The 24,005-nt window shown below is 41.1% G+C and overlaps 1 protein-coding gene across 1 annotated transcript in view; it reads left to right on the forward strand.

Moving 5' to 3' along the window:
* LOC109910615 (rho guanine nucleotide exchange factor 12) overlaps positions 1-24,005 on the forward strand; it is a 127,213-nt gene that overhangs the window by 88,684 nt on the left and 14,524 nt on the right. The window contains exons 13-22 of the mRNA XM_048615346.1: positions 198-388; positions 1,015-1,161; positions 5,014-5,099; positions 6,501-6,626; positions 7,153-7,267; positions 7,879-7,985; positions 11,998-12,075; positions 12,229-12,304; positions 16,255-16,422; positions 18,217-18,304. Coding sequence (XP_048471303.1) covers positions 198-388; positions 1,015-1,161; positions 5,014-5,099; positions 6,501-6,626; positions 7,153-7,267; positions 7,879-7,985; positions 11,998-12,075; positions 12,229-12,304; positions 16,255-16,422; positions 18,217-18,304 — 1,182 coding nt within the window. The remainder of the gene's footprint in view (positions 1-197; positions 389-1,014; positions 1,162-5,013; positions 5,100-6,500; positions 6,627-7,152; positions 7,268-7,878; positions 7,986-11,997; positions 12,076-12,228; positions 12,305-16,254; positions 16,423-18,216; positions 18,305-24,005) is intronic.

The following is a 24,005-nucleotide window of genomic DNA, read 5'->3' on the forward strand; positions in this document are numbered from 1 at the left end:
GTAGTACACTGGGGGACAGTACCGGTGGGGACAGGTCTGTCACTGTATGTGAGCATGAAAGCTGCGCTAGCTGAAATAATTTAAAAATTAGGAGTTATCCTTTCAGGAGCGTGATGAGGGAGATTTTTTCTCCGAGAGGGCTGTGTGACTTTGGAATTACCATATTGATTGTAATGTTTGTGTTGGGTTTTTTTCAGAATGGATGGTCATGGTTATGGAGCTTGGACTGAGCCAACTTCTCAAAGCCAGTGCCTGGCTCAGACAGATGAAGATCAAATGCACCTGTCAGATGTGGAGCAGGACGCAGCTAATTGGCAGCAACTGGTGAGCCAGGACATCCTATCTGGCCTGAAACCACATGAGATCAAGCGGCAAGAAGTTATTAACGGTAAGACAGTCAGGGTTGTCTGACTTCTCTTTTGAGTTTGGGCGGCTGCTGGGTGCGTAGGGAGTGCCTTGAGGCAGTGGGAGTCAGGGGAAGGTGGGTGGAAGGTGTATGAGCTTGGAGTAGGCTGGAAATCACCTTGAGCTTTCTGGGTTTTTGGGAGTGTAATGCCAGGAGTGTTTTGTGGCTGAGTGGAGCTGGGAACATCTCTGGTTTGTGGGGGATCTGTTTTGTGATTGGGGATCATAGTGACAGTAGAGTTATGGGGCTTATTAGGATCAGCCAAGTATGGAGAGGTTGCAGGGGGTTAGATGAAGAAGAGGCAAAGGAGTGAGTACAGTGGACCTCACTGTGCACGGTACATAAAAAAACCAAAAGAACTGCAGACCGTGGAAATCAGAAACAAAAACCAAAATTGCTGGACCAAAGAAGGATCACTGGACCTGAAATGTTACTTCTGTTTTCTCTCCGCAGATGCTGAGTCTTTCAAGCAGTTTCTGTTTTTGTCACTGTGCACAGTGTTCTCTAAAATGATTTTAGGAAATCATGTGAGAGTGTACTATGGATTCTACTCTACAATTTATCTCTCTAATCGCCAATTTGTATTTTTGCCTCTGATAATTTGGTAGAACTTTTCAACACTGAACGTGCTCACATCCGAATGCTGAAAGTTCTGGATGTAATCTTTTACCAGAAGATGATACGAGATAGCAGCTTACCAGCAGCAGAAGTGAGGAGCATATTTTCCAACCTCGATGAAATTCTGCAGCTTCACAGTAAGTCAGGGTTGTGAAGGGACTTGTAGCCGTTCCAGGAACATATGAAATAGAAGCAGGAATGCATCATATGGGCACCTCAAGCCTGCTGTTTAATAGGATCATGGCTGATTCTTGACCTCCATACAACTTTCCCACCTCACCTTCATAATTCCTGATCCCTTTAGTGTCCAAAAAATCCCGTCTATCTGTTGCTGTCAACCTTAAACATAGTGACTGGTCATCCACAACCCTCTGGTGTAGAAGGTTCCAAAGGTTCACACCTTCTGAGAGAAGAAAATAGACCTCATTATAGCCCTAAATAGACAACCCGTAAAACGATTGAAATTGAGCGGGATTGATTTTCTAGTTGACTGCCATGGTAACTGGTAATTAAAGTTATTTCAGACTTCAAACACATCTCTGTGGGACTGTGCAAACACAGCCCGTTTGCTAGCATCACAGTGCCATCCTTACTGGCAGAAGTGGTGGCACAGTGACACACAGTCAAATGGGTGTGGCCCCGGGATTCATGATCATTTACTTCAGATACCATGAACTGTCATGGCATCAGGTTAGCCAGGAAGGAAACCTCCTGCTGATTACCACCTAATGCGTCCCATAGCTGATGAACTTGTTGAACAACACTTGGAAGGATCTCTGAGGGTGACAATGGCACAGAATGTACTCTGGGTGGGGATTTCAATGCCCAATGCCAGGATTGGTTTGGATGCAGCATAACTGGCCAAGCTGCTCGAGTCCTAAAGGACATTGCTATTGGATTGGATCTGCTGAGGGAACTAACAAGAGGGTAAAACATACTTGACCTTATCCTCATCAGCTTGCCTGGCACTAATACATCTATCCATGACAGTATTGGTAAGAATGAGCAGTGCACAGTGCTTGAGATGAGGTCCTAGTCACGTTATGCATTAAAGGTTTGGATGAAGGAACCGAGGGCATTATTGCTAAGTTTGCATATGACACGAAGATAGGTGGAGGGACAGGTTGTGTTGAGGAATCTGGAAGTCTGCAGAAGGACTTAGGCAGGCTAGGAGAGTGGGCAAAAAAGTGGCAGATGATCTGATCCGATCAGACCACAGTAGGAATATTGTGAGCAGTTTTGCGCCCTGTATCTAAGGAATGATGCGCTAGTGTTACCTTCACATTGAGAATAACCTTCATCGTGTTCCTTAGCGCTATCACCGTGCTAAATGGGACAGACTTAAAACAGATCTAACAGCTCAAGTCTGGGCATCCTTGAGGCGCTGTGGGCTGTCAACAACAGCAGTGTCATATTCTGACACAATCTGCAATCTCATAGCCATAAGATATAGGAGTAGAATTAGACCATTTGGCCCATTGGGTCTCCTCTGCAATTCGATCATGGCTGATTTCTTTCCCAATCCCATTATCCTGCTTGCTCCCCCTCGCTCTTGATCCCTTTACTAATCAAGAGTCTATCTATCTTTCTCTTAAATACGCTCAATGACTTGGCAACCTCCTAGTCTCTCCTACTTGTGGAAATATCTTCTCCACGTCCACTCAATCCAGGCCTCTGAGAATTCTGTAAGTTTCAATCGAGTTCCGAACCAGAGTGCTTGACTGCTCCTTATATGACTAGCCCGTCATCCTGGGATCGTGCTTGTAAAACTCTTCTGGACCCCCTCTAACACTAGCGCATCTTTCCTTGTTCCAAATGTGGTCTGATCAGAGCCTCATACAGCCTCAGCAGTACATTTCTGCTCTTTTGTTCTAGATGTGGAGGTGCTGGTGTAGTGTAACTTCTGACCTTGTATCCTAGTCCTCTTGAAATGAATGCCAACATTGTGTTTGCCTTCCTAATTGCCAACTGAACCTGCATGTTAACCTTAACAGAATCATGACCTAGGATTCCCAAGACCCTTTGTGCCTCAGATTTCTGAAGTCTTTCCCATTTAGAAAATTGTCTATGCCTCTATTCTTCCAACCAAAATGCATAACCTCACACTTTCCCACATTGTATTTCATCTACCACTTTTTTGCCAACTCTCCTAGCCTGCCTAAGTCCTTCTGCAGACTCCCAGATTCCTCAATACAACCTGTCCCTCCACCTATCTTTGTGTCATCTGCAAAATTAGCAATAATGCCCTCAGTTCCTTCGTCCAGTTCTTTAATGTATAATATGAATAGTTGTGGTCCCAAACTGACCTCCGTGGAACTCCAGTAGTCACTGGCTGTCATTCTGAAAAAGACCCCTTTATCCTTACTCTCTGCCTTCTGCTAGTCAGTCAATCCTCTATCCATGCCAGTGCCTTGTCCCTAACACGATGGGCTCTTATTTAGCAGCCTCCTGTGCAGCACCTTATCAAAGGCCATAAGGAAATCCAAATAGATCACATTCACTGGCTGTCCTTTTACTAACTTGCTCAATACCTCCTCAAAGAATTCTAACAGATATGTCAGTTGTGATTTTCCCCTTGATGAAGCTGTGCTGACTCAGCCCTGTTTTACAATGCATTTCTAATTACCATGCAATCTCGTTTTTATTAATGGACTCTAAAATCTTACCAATGACTGAGGCAGGCTAGCCAGCCCATAATTTTCTATTATCTGTCTATCTTCCTTCTTAACCACGATGTTACATTAGCCATTTTCCAGTTCTCTGGGGCCCTCCCTAACTCCAGTGTTTCCTGAAAGATCATACAAATGCCTTTACAATCTCCTCAGCTATCTTCTTCAGAACTCTGAGGTCTGGTGCATCCAGTCTGGGTGATTTATCCACCTTTAGACCTTTCAGCTTCCTCATCACTTTCTCTGTTGTGATGACCGCTACACTTGTCTCTGCCCTCTGACTTTTGAAGTTCTGGTATTCTGCTGGTGTCTTCCACCATGAAAACTAATGCATTTTACCTATTTAGTTCTTTTTGTTCCCCATTACTTGTTCTCCAGCCTCATTTCCAGTGGTCCAATGTCCACTCTTGCCTTTCTGTTTTTGTTATCTTATAAAAGACGACGAGTTTTTTTTATTACTAGCTAGTTTACCCTCATATTTCATCTTCCCATGCTGTCTTTTTTTTTTAGTTATCCTCTGCTGGTTTTTAAAGGCTTTCCAATCCTCTGGTTCTCACTAATTTTCACCGCATTGCTTGCTTTTGCTTTTATGTTGTCTCTGACTTCCCTTGTCAGCCATGGTTGCTTCATCTTCCCTTTAGTATGTTTCTTCTTCCTTGTGACAAATTTCTGCTATGCCTTTCAAATTAGCCTCAGAAACTCCTGCCATTGCTGCTCCACCATCTTCCCTGCTAGGCTCCCCTCCCAGAACATCATACCTGCCAATTTTAAACTGTGCTACAAGCTCATTTGTATTGTATTTTGCATGCATTTAAGTACATGAAATTGTGATGTTCTTTCTATGATCTGGTGAGAACTGTGTATGCAAAACCAGCTGTGGTCTAATCTGTCTTGTACAGATCCAGTATTACATCCCTGCTTTTGTATTCAGCACCTCATTCGTGAAGGGATCCATCCCATTTGTCGTCTTCACCACCTAATCTGCCTGTCCTGCCACCGTTAGGGATCTGTGGACAGGCACACCAACTCACTTCTATTCCTCCTGTCAATATCCTCTTGCTTTGTTTGCCCTCCCCAAGTATATAACCTCACTCTTTCCTGGATTGAATTACATTTACTACTTTCCTGTCCACTCAACCAAACCATTGCTATCACCCTGCACTTGCTCTCCATTTGCTTCTGCGTCGACTGTCTGACCAATTTTTGTTATTTCTGCAAATTTCCCAATCATGCCTCCTACTTTAATTCCTTGAAACACCTTGAAAATTGGGAAAAATTGGATCAAATGTTTGATATTCTGAGCTCTGTTTATTTTTCCAGTTTCATTAAATGAACAGATGAGAAAAGTCTGGAAAAGGAATGAAAACTTTGTGGTTGATCAGATTGGAGAAGACTTGCTGAGCTGGGTAAGTCTATCTGTGTTAACCTTGAGAAGAGGTTGCATGGAACCTTACTGAATGAAGAACTGCAGAACACCGCTGAAACAACTCTTCTACAGTGACTGAAATATCTGGATTCAGTTGCTGAACATTAACAGATTCATATTAAAACATGTAGAAGTCAGGGCTACGTAACATTCCAGTTGGACCGTAAATACTTTGTGTTACCAGTCCTAACTGAAGTTGAAAGAGATCAATTTGTCTGCAAAAGATAACCCTCTGGTGTTGGAGTCATAGATGGTTGAGATTGTTGGAGGTCAATTGTCTTAGCCCCAGGACATCTCTGTAGAGGTTGCTCAGAGCAGTGTCCTAAGCTTAACCGTGTCTAATTGTTCTATTAGTGATTTCTCCTCCATCGTTCTAGGAGAGAATTATCCACTGGTGATTGCACAATATTTAGTTTGATTCACAATTCCTCCAGTAGCAGCTCCTAACATTCTGTATCACAATCAGGATAATATCCAGACTTTGTCTCAGGTGGAAAGGAACATTTGACCATTAGATAGACAGTCCAACTGTCTGTGTGACTTCCATGGACACCAATCAATAAAATTTTCTGAAGAAGGGTCCAGACCCGAAACGTCAGCTTTCCTACTCCTCTGATGCTGCTTGGTCTGCTGTGTTCATCCAGCTCTACACCTTGTTATCTCAATCAATAAGTCCCAATTGTTGACATCTTAAGAGTCATTGTTTGCCGTGGGTTTAACAGGATCAACACTAGATTAAAGTGTTAGGGCTAGGGATTAGGTCAGAGGCTGGAGGACAGACAAGAGCCTCACTACTGACTCCCTCAAAGCCTTCCATCAGCTAAAGGCTCTGGGTCAGGAGGGTGACAGAACACTGGACAAATGCAAGAGCATTGTCAAAACACTTTAGGACACAGGTGATTCATGCATTTTCTATTGGCTCTGTACCCTACCCCTCTAGCATTAGCTCACTTTGGCTGTAGTGTGTACCATATACAGTGTACACTTTGGAACTTACTGCATATGTGCAACCTGTGATGTCCACCATCAACAACATTAATTCTGATTTTCTTCCACATTTAACGTCAATCTGATTTAAGCATCTGTTACCCATTTGTAATTATCCCAGGGTCAAAGGCTTTGGGTTCTCTTCCCAAGAGTCACCACATGGTCTGTAATGTTTTAATAAGGAGGTATCTCTCCCTTTGGTTAATTAGGGATCAGCAATTTCTAACCATAACCTAAATACCAGTCTTGTCATCCTTGTCCAAATCTCAAAAAAATGCTAAACGATCCCTTTTCTAAGATTGTGAATTTTGCCTTGTATGGAATTGACATTTTTGTACTGTTAACTGGTTCATGTTTGCTGCCTGTCTGAATAAATCCTGATTGATTTTTCTAGTTCAGCTGTTCTGAAGAGGAGAAGTTTAAACGAGCTGCTGCCACTTTCTGCAGTAATCAGCCATTTGCCCTGGAACTCATCAAATCAAAACAGAAGAAAGATGCAAGATTCCAGGCAATCATTCAAGTGAGAGCCTCCAAATCCTAACTGCAAGGCATGAGAAGGGTTTGAAATGCTAGGTATTAATAAGACAGCAGGACAAGTCCCCAAACACACTCAAGGCAGGTGCAGTATGGGTTAGATGCAGAATGAAGTTTCCTCTACACTCTCCATATCAAACACTCCTAGGTCAGGTACAGTGCAAGCTTAGATACAGAGTAGAGGTCCCTCTATACTGGCCTCATCAAACACTCCTTTCTTTCTTGACCATTACCAAGCTGTGTTGATCAAGTGAGGAAGATTTATGACAGAGAATATGGGGCAAAGGATCTGCGATAATCTCTGCGATTAATTTTCTGCAGGCAATGGAACAATGTAATTCGACAGAGTGTCAGAGCATAGAAGGTATGCGGTTGAATGGGGAAGTCGATGGGAGTGGGTCACAGGAAGGGAGTTACAAGATTTATAAAGGGGCAGTGACTGATGAACCGGGTTGATAATGCCACATAGGAAGAGCAGTGATTCATCTTAAAGATGATGTGATCTATTGCAGGAGGCACAGAGTAATCCACAGTGCCGAAGATTGCAGCTAAAAGACATCATCCCCACTGAGATGCAGAGGCTGACAAAATACCCGCTGCTTCTGGAGAATATTGCTAAAAACACAGGTAAAGGTCTTCTGTAGTTAGACGGGCAGAGGACCTCGGAATGACTTAGATTGAAGTGCCAGATTCCAGATCTGGAATAGTCATGAAAATGTCAGAATGATGGGATTGTACAATGGGAGTGTAGCACATCATCAAAGGAGGAAGAGGAATGAGAAATTCGAGGAAATTAAACTGAATTGTGCATGGTTGTGATAATCTGTGTTTCATTTTGCTGACATTGTTTAGTTGGGGTATAGGACAATGTATTGACGTGAAGAAAGGTGAAAGCAGGCTTGTGCAACTAAGCACAGGCACAGGACTCCATCCGAATTCTATCTTATGTATGTGGGTGTGGTGTCTGCAATGGCATTGCTAAGTCTCATGCAATTAGTGTGTAGCTGATAATCCTTTAAAAACATGGAGAGCCTCTGCATTTTTGTTCTTTAAGGTTTGAAGACACTTCATCAGCTAATTTGCATCTCATAAATTCATCCTAATACTGAACTGCTAAGGTTAAACCTGATGCTCTTTGTAACTTCATTTCTAAAGTAGTTTCATTTAAACTTTATGCTTAATTCCCTGGAGAAGGATGAAAGTCTTTTCCTTAATGGGCCAGGTCTCCTTATCCTTAGATCCAGAGCAGCATGAAGAGAAAAAGAAGGTGAAGAAAGCTGCAGAATGTTGTCGGCAGATTCTGAATTTTGTGAATCAGGCTGTGAAGGAAGCTGAGAATAAACAGGTCAGTATTTCGACAGAGAAAGCTCTTAGTATTTGTCCATTCCCTGCACAGAGATGGTGAGTGTGCAGTTTGATTTCCATAGGAGCCTAACTGGTGGGAACTGACTTAAACTAAAAGTGTGCAATAAATCTGGAACTAAAAGTTAATCTTACTAACAATGAACATATGACCATTACCGTTTGTTATAAAAACCCCCATCTAGTTCATTAATGTCTTTTTAGGGAAGAGAATCTACTGTCAGTCCTTGCCTAGTCTGGCCTACGTCTGACTCCCCATCCACAGCAATGTGATTGACCTTTAACTGCACTCTGAAATGGTGCAAATCGTGCAAAAAGCCACTCAATTTGAGGATAATTGATGGTTGGCAACAAATGTTGGGCTTGCCAGTGACATCCACATCACTTCAAGCCCATGACAGTGGACAAGAAGTAGACTAGTAAGCCCATTGGGTATTCTCGTTCAGTGAGCTCAAGGCTGATCTGATAATGCTCCTCAACTCCTGCCTTTTCCATGTAACTCTTAATTCATTTATGATTAAAAATCTGTCTATCTCGGCCTGACGTATATTTATCCAGTTTTGACAGCGCTCTATGGTAAAGAATTCCGCAGAGGATATTCCGAGTGGTTTGGTGGGCTTAAAAATAGATAAATCTCCAAGGCCTGGGGAAATATCACAGAGAGTTATACAACATAGAAACAGGCCCTTTGGCCCACCATGTCTATGCTGACCAACAGACACCAAACCACACTAATCCCATTTACTGGCACTTGGTCCGTAGCCACCTATGCCGTGGAGTTTTAATTGCTCATCCAGATGCTTCTTATCTGCCTCCTCTACACTCTCAGGCAGCACGTTCCATATATCTGCCAACCTCTGGGTTTAAAAAAAAAAAAAAAAAAAAAAAAATTCTTTCTCATATCTCCTGTAAACCATTTGCATCCCAGGCTGCTGAGTGAGGCCTGGGATAAAATAGCAGGGGCACTGGCAATAATTTTCAAATCCTCTCTGGCCATAGGAGAGGTGCCAGAGGACTGGATAACAGCCAATATGATACCATTATTCAAGAAGGGAAGAAGAAATAAATCTGGAAACTACAGACCAGTCACTGTAACCTCTGGTGGGGAAACTATTAGAAACAATTCTGAGAGACAGAAGTAATCTGCACTTGGAGAGGCAGGTATTAATCAAACATAGTCAGCATGGTTATGTTAACGGGAGGTCATGTTTGACCAACTTGACTGAATTTTTCAAAGAGGTAACCAGATGTGCGGATGAAGGTAATGCATTCACCATAGTCTACTTGGACTTCCACAAGGCTTTTGGTGAGGACCCACATGGGTGACTGATAGTGAAGGTAAGAGCCCATGGGATACAAGAAAATTTGGCTAATTGGATCCAGAGTTGGCTGAGTGGCAGGAAGCAGAGGGTGATGGTCAAGGGGTGTTTGTGTGACTGAAAGCTCACACCCATCAGGATTCTGCAGGGTCTGTATTGGGGCCCTTGCTGTTTGTGGTCATGTATAAATGAATTAGAGTTGAATGTAGGAGATTTTTTTTATAGAACCCCTACAGTGTGGAAACAGACCCTTCGGCCCAAAAAGTCCACACCGACCCTTGGAGCCATTCCCGTATAACCCACCTAATCTACACATCCCTGAACTTTATGGGCAATTTAGCATGGCCAATCCACCGAGCCTGCATATCTTTGGATTGTGGGAGGAAACCTGAGCACCCAGAGGAAACCCACGCAGACACGGGGAGAACATGCAAATTCCACACAGTTAGTCAGCCAAGGGTGGACTTGAACCCAGGTCCCTGGTGCTGTGAGGCAGCAGTGCTAACCACTGAGCCACCGTGCAACCCTAAATTAATCAGTAATATCTCAGATGATGACAATTGTTGAGGTGATAGTGAGGAAGATAGCTTTAGATTACAGGAGGATATAGACAAGCTGGTCAGATGTGCTGATCAGTGGCAAATGGAATTCAACCCAGATAAATGTGAGGTGATACTTGGGCAGGACAAACAAGGCAAGGCAAGACCCTGGGAAGCACCTTGATCCAGAGGGACCTTGGTATGTGTGTATATCGGTTCCTTAAGGTAGCAGGACAGGTGGATAAAGTGGTTGAGAAAGCATTTTGGATACTTGCCTTTATTTACCGAGGCATGTAGTTTGAGCAGAGAGGCAAGGGCACGGTTAGAGTATTGTGCCCAGTTCTGGAATACACATATAGGAGCGCTGTGACTACATTGAAGAGAGTACAGAGGAGATTTGCCAGATGTTGCATGGTCTGGAGAATTTTAGTAATGAAATTACTAAATGATGAAATGAGATCGGACAGATTGGCAGTTTTTCAATTGTCTGGGCCTTGCCCAAAATCTAAGGATTCTTATAAGATAACTTACAGTGCATCAACTCAAAACTATAAAAAAGTGTCATATTAGAGAACAAATTCAGTGACTTTATACTGTTAGGAAGGGGAGGTCAAGCCCTGTGATAACTAAAATTGAAACACAAGCCCCCAATCTGTTATGGCGGGAGTAGAGGTCCCCTTCTAATAATTAAACCCAAAACACCTAGAGAAGTTCACCTCACCTCGCCTAATCTGTTAAAAATGAGTGGTTAAATGAAAGAAATACCCTGATATACTCTTTATAAGCAACAAGTAACAATTTATTTAGTTAACCCTAACAGTGAACAAATTAACAGAACTACTAACAAACTGAAGAATTCCCCTTTAACTACTAACTATTGCTGAACAGAACAAAATTCTCATGGTATGCTGTTCCAATAAATACCAGCCCCACATATATAAACCAAAGTAATAAGAAAATAAATTAAAACTTAGACTCTTAAAAGTACAGCCAGGTTAAGTCTTCCGCAATGTTCTTTGCCTTCTCCGCTGATCCTTCTGTCAGGACTGTTTTCTCTGTGAATTCTTCTGTCAGGGATCTTAGCAACTAGTGCGTGGTACCTTTATGAATAGATGGTGCTTTCTCAGAGAGTTTAGAGATTTCTGTGACAGCCAGATATTTTACTTTTCAGATGGCAGTTTGCTCTCACACCAATTTTCATAAACCTTCGTATATACCCCTGATGACTTGTCAATTTTCTTATAATAGGATTGGTCCGAGGTTGTCAAAACCATCAAGTTTAAATTCAATTGGTTTTCAATCTTAGTGTTTGGTTTAAATTAATTGACTGATCTTCAAGCTAGTTGCCAAAACATCAAAACGAGCCTAAGGTTTCCAATCACACAGCTAATTGATACATCTTTCAATCTCAGCACTTCTGTACCTCTTCAGCTGCTTACAGACACATTTTCATTTAAGTCTCCAAGTTTAGAAAAGCACATCACCTCTTCAAGGAACTATGCACTCTTCCCTGCCTGCCCCCCACCCGCCACCCCACCCCATCATTTTTACAAACAAATTCTAACTTCCTGCCTTCTAATTCACAAGTACTGTACACAATTTTGCAACAATACCCTGCTCACTTGCTGGCTTCACTTGAATTGTGATTACGCTATCTATCGATGTTAGCACATGGTTTTATGAGACTGGCTCCAACCTTCTAAGTGAGAATAATTTCATAGCCAAAAACCCATGAACTGTTCTACCAGTGGCAGTTTCCAGAGGTCTCTGATACAGTCACTAATGTTTAGTTTGCTTCTAGTTGAATTATTTGCTTTCCCTGCCTCCACTGTCACCCGTTCTTGGCTGGTTATTGTCTGCCTGAATTATTAATAACACCCAGTGATTCTTGTGTGATTGCTCAGCTCTGAACCAGTAACATGATGCTGAGGACAGAAGGAATTGAGTAAAGGAGCCTGAGATTTGTGAGGCACTGTCTTGTTTGCCAAAGAATAATTAGCTGACTGTCATTCAAACTTGAAATTATGTTGCTTTTAGGGCTAGGCTGGGAAGGAGAGTAGGAGAGCTGTTATTTTGTGATTGTTAGTTTCTGTCAGCGTTACTTTGTAGAAGTTAATAGCTTATTTCTTTCTGTCAGCGATTGGAAGATTACCAGCGTCGCCTGGACCTTTCCAGCCTCAAGCAGTCAGATTACCCACTGATTGAGGAATTTCGGGTGAGTGACTGGCGAAAAAAAACCTTCCTCAATAATTGAAGGTAATGGGGTGGATCTGTGAGGGCCATGAACCTGTTACAAAATGACTGATGACCAAGTGAAGATCCTCTTTGCATTTAGTGTAATAACTTGTAATTACTTCTTTTGTTTAAGAATCTGGACCTTACAAAGCGGAACATGATTCATGAAGGGCCTCTAACCTGGCGAGTAAATAAAGACAAGACAATCGGTGAGTAAAAGCAACATTACAATATGAAGATGGAATCAGAGAATTGTTTCAGCACAAGAGGAGGCCATTTAGCCCATTGTGTCTGCATCTTGACTTGGTGCTATTCTACTGCAATCTCTCTGTACCTCTGCGCATTGTTTCATTTCAATCACCAACAAGTGTCCTCTTAAATGCTTCATCTGAAGCTGCCCCCAAGCACTTCCAAGCAGTGCATTCCAGACCCAACTGCTTGTTGTGTGAAAAGATTTTTTCTTCCTCATTTGCTTCTTTTACAAAGTACTTCTGAAATCTGTAGCCCTTTGTCCTTGATCCCTTTACAGGCTGGAATGGTTTCTCCCTGCCTACTCTCTCCATCCCCCTCAGAAAACAATCCCAACTTCTCCATTCTTTTCTCAGTGCTGATCTTCATAGCCCTACACATTCTTCCTTTTTAGATAATAACCCAATTGCCCCCTAAATACCTTGATCAAGCCTGTCTTCACCACACTGTCAGATAGAGCATTCAGATCCTAACCACTCATTGTGTGAAGAATTTTTTCCTTGTGTTGCTGTCACTTTCAACAGTTATCTTAAATCTATGCTCACTGTTTCATAATCATTCCACCAATGGAGACAGTTTTTTGTCATTTACTTTGTCCACACCTTGGTACAGTCCTGAAGAAATGCTATCAAATTTTTCAAACATGGTCTTCCTTTTGTAAAACCTTGCTGACATTGTCTGATCACACTGATTTTTTTTTGAAGGGCATTGTTGAGATTTGCTAATAAGTGATTTCAGCATATTCCTGATGATTGATTCAAGCCAACTGACCAGTAGTTTCCTGTTATCTCTCTCTCCTTGAGTAATGATGCACTTGCTGACTCTAATCTCTTAGGACTGTCTTAGAATCTAGGGAATTTTTAAAAATCAGAACTTGTGTGTCACTATTTCTGCAACTATCTCTTTTGAAACCCAGGATTTAAGTCATTGTGGCCTGGAGATTTTAGTTCCTTAAGTTTCTCCAGTTTTTTTCTGCAGATTTTAATTGCTTGAATTCATTTCTGCTATATAATTTGTCTTCTATAAAAACAGGCACACAATACTTGTGTGGCATACTATGCCCTTTCCTCATGGTCCCTCATCTCTGTCTCTAAAGAAGCAAGATTAATTCAGCTAATTTCCTTTCTATACTCTTGTAAAAGTTCTTCCAGTTTCTTTTGTACTCCTGGCTCAGTCACACCCCTTTCACTTTTTTCTTTTACATTCATTTTTTGATCACCCTTTTGTGGTTTCTAAAACTCCTGAATCTTCAGGCTTTCTATTATTCTTTGAACATCTGAAAAACAGTATTTGCTCAAATACTGTTTTTCCATACAGTAGTGGACCACAGAGTGATTTTTCTCCCACGTTTTTGTTTTTAATGAAACATTTTTATTGCAAATTTAAATAATTTATTTACATATTTCTCCTGTTTACTATTTCATATTTATGAATATATTTGCTAACTGTTCTTTCATACCTGTAACTTTGGCATTGCTTAAATTTAAGATTTTTGATTTGGGTGCTAATCTGTTGCTCTCAAACATGAGATGGAATTCAGATAAATTATGACCACCTAATCCACAGGGGATCTTTGATTATGATATTACTAAGCAATCATTAACCTCATCACTCAACCGTAAACCTAAAGAGTTTTGCCCCGAGTTGATTCTATAACAGATTTCTCCAAGAAACTGTCACAAACACATACTGCAAGCTCAACTTCTAGTCCAGTTTTGCCAATGTGATTTATCCAGTCTATGTATAGAGATTAATTTCCCCATGATTTCTACGTTGCCTTTGCTATTATTCCTTGTTTAATGCTCAGTCCAACAGTATAACTACTATTAAGGAGGCTCTAAGTTTTCTACCTCTAATGTACCCATAACAATTCTTCTTCCTGATAACTTGAGCTGAGGTGCCTGGCTCAGTTGTATTCTCCTGCCTCTATCTCTAAGATACTAATTAAACAAAGGTGTGCAACTGTCTCCAGGCAAAGGTTCATGTTCCTGTGTCTCGGGTATTTCAGGATAAGAATTCCCCTGAATTTCACTGAGAAACATAACTGAGCCTTGGTATGAACAGCTGATCAGCCACTAGGCTTGTTGTACAATGCTGCATTGAGCATAAGAGAATCACAGCATCATAGAATTGTTATAGCATAGAATAAGGCTAGTCAGCCTGTTGTGCCTGCAATGTGACCTGGAGTATTGTGCACAGTTTTGGTCCCCTTATTTGAGGAAGGAGGTGGTGGCATTGGAGGCAGATCAGAAGAGGTTTACTAGATTGATCCCAGAGATGAACAGAGATTGAACAGATCGGCCAATATTCTCTAAAATTTAGAAGAATGAGAGGAGATCAAATTGAGGTATTTAAGATGAAGAAAGGTATAGATAAAATAGACGTGGAGCAGATGTTTCCTCTTGTGGAGCAAATGTTTCCTCTTGTGGAGCATTCTAGGATGAGGGGTCATAGTCTTAGGATAAAGGATAGCAAATTTAAAACAGTTGAGGAGAAACTACTTCTTCCAAAGAGTGGTGAATCTGTAGAATTTGCTACCCCAAAGTGCAGTGGATGCTGGGACAGTGAGGAAATTTAAGGAGGAGTTAGACAGATTTTTAATTGGTAATGGGTTGAAGGGTTATGGGGAGAATGCAGAAAAATGGGGGTGAGGAGCATGATCGAATGGTGGAGCATACTTGATAAGACCATAAGACATAGGAGCAGAAATTAGGCCATTCAGGCCATTGAGTCTGCTCCACCATTCAATCATGACTGATCAGTTTCTCAACACCATTCTCTCACTTTTTCCCTGTTACCCTTGATCCCTTTGACAATCAAGAACCTATCTATTTCCATCTTAAATGTACTCAACGATCTGGCCTCCACAGCTTTCTGTGGCAGTGAATTCCAAAGATTCACCACTCTCTGGCTAAAGATGTTTCTCCTTATATCTGTTCTAAGAGGTCTTCCCTTTACTCTAAGGCTGTGTCCTCGGGCCCTAGTCTCTCCTACCAATGGAAACATCTTCCCAACATCCACTCTGTCCAGGCCATTCAGTATTCTGTAAGTTTCAGTTAGATCCCCCTCATCCTTCTAAACTCCAATGAGTATAGACCCAGAGTCCTCAAATGTTCCTCAAATGTTAAGCTTTCCATTCCTGGGACCATTCTCGTGAACCTCCTCTGAACCCGCCGTAGGGCCAATACATCTTTCCTGAGATATGGGGCCCAAAACTGCATGCAATACTACAAATGTGGCCTGGCTAGAGCCTCAGAAGTACATCACTGCTTTTATATTCAAGTCCTCTCAAAATAAATGCCAAAGTTGCATTTGCCTTCCTAATTACTGACTCAACCTGCAAGTTTAGTTTGAGAGAATCCTGGACTAGAACTCCCAAGTCTCTTTGCACTTCAGACTTCTGAATTTTCTCCCTATTTAAAAAATAGTCCATGCTTTTATTCTTCTTACCAAAGTGCATGACCTCACACTTTCCCATGTTGTAATCTGCCATTTCTTTGCCTATTCTCCTATGGGCTGAATGGCATAATTCTACCCCTATTTCTTATGAACTTTATTGGTTCTATTACCTAGTGGATAGGGAAGTTGTAACTAGTAGAGGCTATTGTGACTGGGTCTCAGTGCCTTCACCCTGATTCTGAAGTGTCAGAACAGAGTTCCTGATTTCCGTGTCTGTTTGAAGCACCGATCAACAGAAATATTGGTTTATTACGTAAATGCTTAGATGTTCAAAGGACTGTGTATGTATTTTCATTCTGAAGTTGATTTAGAACAAGAGTTTGACAAATTGAGTTTGGATATATATTTTGCTGCACAGTTCTGAAAGTTTATAATTTTCTCAAAGGAGGACAATGTTGACGTTGAGAATTACACCATTATCATTGATGTTCAACCCTTCCATTATCTCCAGATCTCTACACGCTGCTGTTGGAGGATATCCTGGTTCTGTCCCAGAAGCAGGATGAGCGACTGGTGTTGAAATGTCACAGTAAGAACCTTGCTGCCAACGCAGATACTAAACACATCTTCAGCCCCATCATCAAGCTGTCTGCTGTGCTTGTGCGGGAAGTCGCAACAGGTCAGCCCATTCACCTATCCAGGTCAACACTCTGATACTATTGGATAGAAAGAAATTAATGCTGGAGGTTAGGGAGATGCAATTGTAGTCAGAAGTTCACTAATTAGGAATATACTTGGTATGCCTCTATTTAAGGTATACATTGATCATTGTAATGAATTCCTCAGCATTTGCCAGGTGACGTCTTATTTAACTTGTGTGCTGTTATTGAAACAATGTAATCCCAATACCTTTCCAGATTGAAGAACTAGCTTACAAGGCTAAATTGAGTAGCCTAGGTTTGTATTCTCTCAGGTTTAGAAGATTGATGTAATTAAGGTGTTTAATATGATTAAAGAATTTGATCAGACAGATAGAAAGAAGTTTTTTTTTCTGGTCTGGGGAAGAATTTAGCCAGGTAGTTCAAGTGTGATGTCAGGAAGCATTCTCACATAAAGGAGAGTGAAAATTGGAACACTGTCCCTGAAGAAAGCTGTCAAAGCTTTAAGGTCACCTGGAGGTTTCAGAACTGAGATTGATGAAACTTTATTTTGCTTGCGTGAGGATTATGGAGTTAAATTACAGATCAGCTGTTATCTATATTACGCTCCAGTGGTATAGTGCACTGCAAATCAAGCTCTGCTAATCTTGGAGTCATGACAAAAGTAACCAAGATTTGAAAAAAAAATTGCAGAATTCATCAGTCTTTCAGACAGGGGTTGACAGAAAACAAAGACCAGGTTTCTGTACTTACAATTTATTGTAAATAAATAGATAAACAGTTATGAACCATTGATGAATTAACAGCTGGTTAAGTTTTAACTACTACACACATGCATAGGCATGCACATGCATACGCATGTATGTACATACACAGGTAGGAAAAAGATAATCACATAGTTGCGAAGGGAAGAGAGAAAGGCAGGGAGGGCAGTTTAGTGCTCCCTGTTCACAGGGTTCGTGGAAATGGTCCTTTTGTCTCGTTAGGGTCCGCTGTACCTTTATTCACCTTCTCTAGATACTTCCATTTGCTTGTAGAAGATGCAGGTGGCTGGTTCATGCTTATAAAGTCTCTGGCTTACTGGTTAAGAGTCATAGCTTGCTAAGGGAAAAATAAAAACTGTCTTTCTTCAAGCTTAAGGTGGTTTTTATTGCAGAGAAGAGTCAGCTCCTGTCCTTGTGGAGGTGAAATTGCTTAACCCAAGAATTTACATCCCCAAGCTGTTCAGCTACCTAGGAGCCAGCCACACATTGTTGGCGGGCAGGAGGCTTTTGTCATTTGTGATAACAAAGTGTAGAACTGGATGAACACAGCAGGCCAAGCAGCATCATAGGAGCAGGAAGGCTGATGTTTCGGGCCTAGACCCTTCATCTTCATTTGTAACTGGTCATTAGTCCATAGACCAATAACTACTTGTCATCAGCCAAATGTCTATTCGTATATAGTCCCCCGGCTCCAGCTTATCTGTATCTAGGCTTTCATGACTGTTTGAACAAGTACTTGCAATGTGTATCAAGTTACTTGCTTTTAGAAAGTGCAGCAATCCTTCAACAATCTTTGGTTTTTGAATATTTCAGTCCACAGTCAAAACTGTAGTAGATTTAAAAAAAACACATCCTTTAAATTTAATTGAATATGCAACAGATTAAGGGGCTGAGTGACCTTCTGATTCGATAGCCACCATCAAGAACTCGTGACTTTTCCCTTCTTTGTCAGCATGATCTTCACATCCTGGTTACAGGAATTGGAAAGGGCAAGCTGAGAAATGTTTACTTGTTACTTGTTCACTGACCATTTTCTCTTGTCTGTTACAGATAACAAGGCTTTCTTTGTCATCTCAACATCAACTGATGGTGCCCAGATCTATGAACTGGTAGCCCAGACAGTCTCTGAACGAAAAACGTAAGAATGTAGCACAGTTGCAAACTTGAGATTTTTGGATTTAACATTTTTTGTAATGTTAAAGGACTGTTACAAATAGGTACTTGTACAAAAGCAGTCCATGTTCAAATGCAAGTAGAATTTGTACCATGCAAGTGCAAGGCAATGAGTATTTCCACAAAGAGAGAATTGAATCATCACCCCTTGATATGCAATGGTGCCATCATCACTGAATTCCCCACTATCAAAACTCTAGGGGTTACCATTGACCAGATACTGAACTATGAACTAGCCATTATCAATACTGTAGTTACAAGGGCAGGTAAGAGGCTAGGAATCTCCCAGAGCACAACTCACCTCCTGACTCCCTAAAGCCTGTCCATCATTTACAAGGCAAAAGTCAGAAGTACAACGGAATACACCCCATTTCCCTGGATGGGTGCTGTTTCAACAACGCTCAAGAAGCTTGACACCATCCAGGACAAAGCAGTCCGCTTGGTTAGCATCATATCCACAAACATTCAGTCCCTCCACCACTGACGCTCAGTAGCAGCAGTGTGTACTATCTGCATGAAGCGCTGATGTTCAAGGTTCCTAAGACAGCACCTTCCAAACCCATGACCACTACCTTCTAGAAGGACAAGGGTAGCAGAGCACATGGGAGCACCACCATCTACTAGTTCCAGTCCAAACCACTCACCATCCTGACCTGGATGCATATCACTGTTTCTTCAGAGTTGCTGGGTCAGAATCCTGGAATTCCCTCCCTAAGGGTATTGTGGTTCTACCTGCATTATGTGGACTGTAGTGGTTCAAGAAGGCAGCTCACCTCCACCTTCTCAAAGGCAACTAGGGACAGGCAGTAAAGACTGGGTCAGTTGGTGATGCTCATGTCATGTCAGTGAATCTTTAAAAAGTAGAGAAATGACATTCTACATATTGGGGAAGAATTCAAGTGGGATTTCCTGAACAGTGAGTTCTCAAGAATCATATGGAACAGACCAAATGAGATGCTGGGTTTAGTGTCCTGAATATAAAAAGCAAGCAAGAGATGTGGATTTTGTACAGATTCCTCATTTGACACAGCTTTGAGTCTTGTACAAGGCTCTGAAAATCCTATTTTGGAAGGCCCATTAGAGCACTGAAAGGCAAAGCAGATATTCTCCAGAATGTAAAAAAAGTGTGATTAGAGCGTAAATGACTTTTTTTTAAACTGGAATACGGTATTAATGGGAATCTAATTGATGCCATTAAAATGTAGAAAGATGATCGTAGGCAACATAAAGATTTTTTTATCTTCTAATCAGCAAATCAATAACCACGTGAAAATTATTTAGTTATTGCTGGAAAGAGAAGATGTAAGAATTATGCAAGAGAAAACAATGTACTTTACCAAAAGAGACTTTTATAAGATTGTAACTGGAGCATTGTTTTAAAGCAAATTGGAGTAGTGTTCTAACTCGGAGTATAAATGGACACAGGGAGGAGGCAAGAAATTTTAACTAGGCTATAGTGCTTCAGTTAATCCTCAGGCAGGTACAATACTAAACCCATTAGCCTTGAACCTGTTCGTTGCTCAGATTATGGCTGATCTGTGACATCTCTCCACACTGCTGTCTTTATTCCATATCCTTTTTGTTAACAGAAATCTGTCAACACAGGTTAAAGTTAGCCATCAATCCAGCATCATTTCCACTTGCCACAGTGTATTTTAAATTTGTGATGTCCTTCACATGTCAGTGTCATTGCAACTTTCACTCCTGAAAGTTCTGGCTGTAATGTTTAGCCTATGATCCGGACTCCCAGTCAGTGGGAATGTTAGGGGTTTCTAGTCATCTAAAGGTATTCCATTAGCCTTTTTGATGAGTTTCTGTACTTGTTCATGACATTTTAATGATCCCAGTTTTCTGGATCCGTGTTGTTTGGGAATAGTCCACTTTTGGATCTTGGTCTTGTGAAATGAGAAAAGGCTATGTTGCCTGCCCAGTGCCAAGATTTGGGAGATCTCCTCAAGACTGTGGAGTAAATTAGAGTCATAGAGTAATACGGCATGGAAACAGGCCCTTCAGCCCAAACTGGTCCATGCTGACCATGTGCCCGCTCACCTAATTCCAATTGCCTGCATTTGGTCCATATCCCTCTTCAACCCTTCCCATCCATGTACCTGTCCAAATGTTTTTTAAATGTTGCCTCAACCACTTTCTCTGGCAGCCCATTCCATATATGCACCACTGTCTGTGTGAAGAAGTTGGCCTTCAGGTCCTTCTTAAATCTTTCCCCTCTCACCTTAAACCTACACCCTCTACTTTTCAATTCCCCATCCCTGGGAATAAAAGTCTATATGCCTTCATCCTATCTATGCCCCTCATCATTTTATGCACTTCAGTAAGGTCACCTCATTCTCCTATGTTCCAAGGAATAAAGTCCTATCCTGGCCAACTTCTCCCTATAACTCAGGCCTACTCGTCCTAGCAGCATCCTCGTAAATCTTCTTTGCACACTTTCCAGTTTAACTATGTCTTTCCTATAACAGGGTGACCAAAACTGTACTCAATACTCCAAGTGCGGCCTCACCAACGACTTATACAACTGTAACATAACGTCCCAACTCCCATACTCACTGCCTTGACCAATGAAGGCCAGCATGCTACATGCCTTCTTCACCACCTTGTCCACCTGTTGTGCTGCTTTCAGTGAACTATGTACTTGTACTCCTAGGTCCCTCTGATCCACAACACTCCCCAGGACCTTATCATTTCCTGTGTAAGTCCTACCTTGGATTGACTTTCCAAAGAGCAACACCTCATACTTATCTGTATTGAATTGCATTCGCCAATCTTCAGCCCACTTCCCCATGTGTAATTTTTGATAACTTCCCTCGCTATCAACGATACCTCCTAATTTTGTATCATCTGCAAATTTACTAATCATGCGTTGTACATTCACATCCAGATCATTCATGTAAATAACGAATAACTTGTAGTGGGAGAGAGGAGGAACAGTGTTCGTAGTCCATGTAGATACCAATGACATAGGCAGAACTAGGAAAAATATTCTGCATAGACAGTATTGTGAACTAGGCATTTAAGTTGAAAAGTAGGACCTCTCTGGATTATTAATTAAGCCATTGGTGTAGGGTACATAAATTTAGGGATATTAATATGTGGTTCATAGATGGTGTGGCAGAAGTGGGTACCTATTTGTCGGCCATTTGCACTAGATGTGGAAAAAGTGGAGACTGTACCACTGGGACGGTCGTTATCTGAACCATTGCTGGAGCCAGTGTTATTCTGTTCAGAAATCGAGGGAATTAGAGAGTATTTTAAACTAAATATTCGGGGTAAGGGATCAAATGTGGAAAGATGAGATAAATCAAAGTGTAGAGATAAACTAAGACAGGATAATTAATATGGGAAATAAGGGTCAAAGAATGCCAGTAAGGAGCAGAGACAAAAAGAAAAACCTAGGGATAAACCAACAGTCAAGACTAGAAGTTGCAAAGATAACATAAAAGACAAAACTAAAAGGTGTGTATCTGAGTGTACATAGCATAACAAAGTAAATGAGTAGGTAACACAATAAATAAATATGATGTCATAGCTATCATGGAGACATAACTTCACGATGTTAAAGTTGACGTTTCGGGTTGGGACCCTTCTTCAGAACCAACCCGAAACGGCAACATTCCTGCTCCTCTGGAGCTACCTGGCCTGCTGTGCTCCTCCAGTTCCACACTGTGTTACCTCTGACTCCAGCATCAGCAGTTCTTACTATCTCTTCATGATGTTAAAGATTAGGTCCTGAAGTTTGAGGGATCTATGACATTGAAGAAAAATTGGAAGTGAGGAGGAGAGATGGCATTGTTAATCAAGGAGTAGTATTGGTCATCTCTAACTATTATACCATTGTTCAGGAGGTCAGGATGTAGTATCAGTTTAGGTGATAATGAAGAATATTAGGGGAAACAAGTCAGTACTGGGAATGGTCAACAGGCCCCTGAACAGTAACCACAATGTGGGATGTAACATACAAGAAGAAGTATCAGATGCTTGTGATAAAGGGATGGCCAATAATCATGAATGACTTTAACCTACGCGTAGACTGGATAATTCAGTTTGGCAGTAATAGTTTGGAATTTATGGAATGCATTCAAGAGAGTTTCTTAAAGTAGCACATTTTGGAATTGATAAGAGAGCAAGTTATATTAAACTTGGTATTGTGTAGTGAGACAGGACTAATTAATCACGTCAGAGTTAAGACAATGACAATGGTAACGACAGCCACAATGTGATTGCATTTTGCATCCAGTTTAAAAGGGAGAAAATCGACTCTAAGGCTAGTAATTTAATCTAAATTAGGGGAACTATATTAGCATGAAAACTGAGCTAGCTGATATGAACTGGAATACTAATACCAGATACTATCGGGGAATAGATCAATAGAGATACAGTAGCAGACATTTGGGGGAATATTTCAGAATACTCTAAATACCAACAATAAATAAAAATTTGAAAGGGAGAATGCACCATTCGTGGTTATCTAAACAAATTACGGCAAGCGTCGGATTTCAGGAAGAAGCATATAGTTGTGCAAAGATGATCAAATTAGATGATTTGTCAAAGTATAAAGGCAGTGAATGATCAAAATGTTAATCAAGAGAAAGATATTACTATGAAAGAAAACTAACTAGAACTGTAAAAAGTGGTTAGCAAGAATTTCTACGTATATTTAAAAAAAGAAAAAACTAAGTAAAATGAGTGTTGGCCCTCTGAAGATTGAGAATGGACGTTAATATTAGTTAATAAGGTAACGGATGAAGTGAACAAATATTTTGATGTGTCTTCACTATTGTGGGTACAGAAAAATGGCAGTAATATCTGTAAATTAGAAGATTGAAGAGAGACAGGAATGCAATACAATTACAATCATGAGGGAAATGGCATTAAGCAAACTAATGGAGCTGCAGGCTGACAAGTCACCTGGTCCAGGTGGACTTTATCTTAAGGTCTTAGATTCAGGAAAGGTTCTATTGACTGTAACAAACCCTGTATTCAAGAAATGGGGGATGCAAAAATGGGAAACTATAGCCTGATTAGCTTGCTGTCTGTTGTGGATTTTTAGAAGGCTTTCAATGAAGCCATGCAAAAGATTAAGCGTAAGATTAAGCAAAACATAAAGCGTGTGGAATTGCAGAGTAATGTAGATGGATAGAAGACTGGCTGGAGTATAATGTGGATAAATGTGAGGTTATCCACTTCAGGAGAAAAAAACCGGAAGGCAATTATTATCTGAATGGTTATAAGCTGAGAGGGGGGAATGTGCAATGGGACCTGGGTATCCTTGTACACCAATTACTGAAAGTAAGCATGCACGTGCAGTAGATGGCAAAGAAGGCAAATGATATGTTGGCTTTCAAAGCGAGAGGATTTAAGTATAGGAACAGGATGTCTTGCTGTAATTATACAGGGCCTTGGTGAGACCACACCTGGAGTATTGTGTGCAATTTTGATCTTCTCATCCAAGGAAGGATGTTCTTGTTATTGAGGGAATGCAGGAAAGGTTTACCAGGTAGATTACTGGGGTGCGAGGACTGGTATAGGAAGAGATGTTGAATCAATTTTGATTCTGCTCTGTTCTGTGGAATTTAGAAGAATGAGAGGCATCTCCGAAATCTATTAAATTTAACAGCCGGCTAGATAGTATAGATGCAGGAAGGATGTTC

This window comes from Rhincodon typus, chromosome 32 (genome assembly GCF_021869965.1).
Source record: "Rhincodon typus isolate 14 chromosome 32, sRhiTyp1.1, whole genome shotgun sequence".
NCBI lineage: Eukaryota > Metazoa > Chordata > Chondrichthyes > Orectolobiformes > Rhincodontidae > Rhincodon > Rhincodon typus.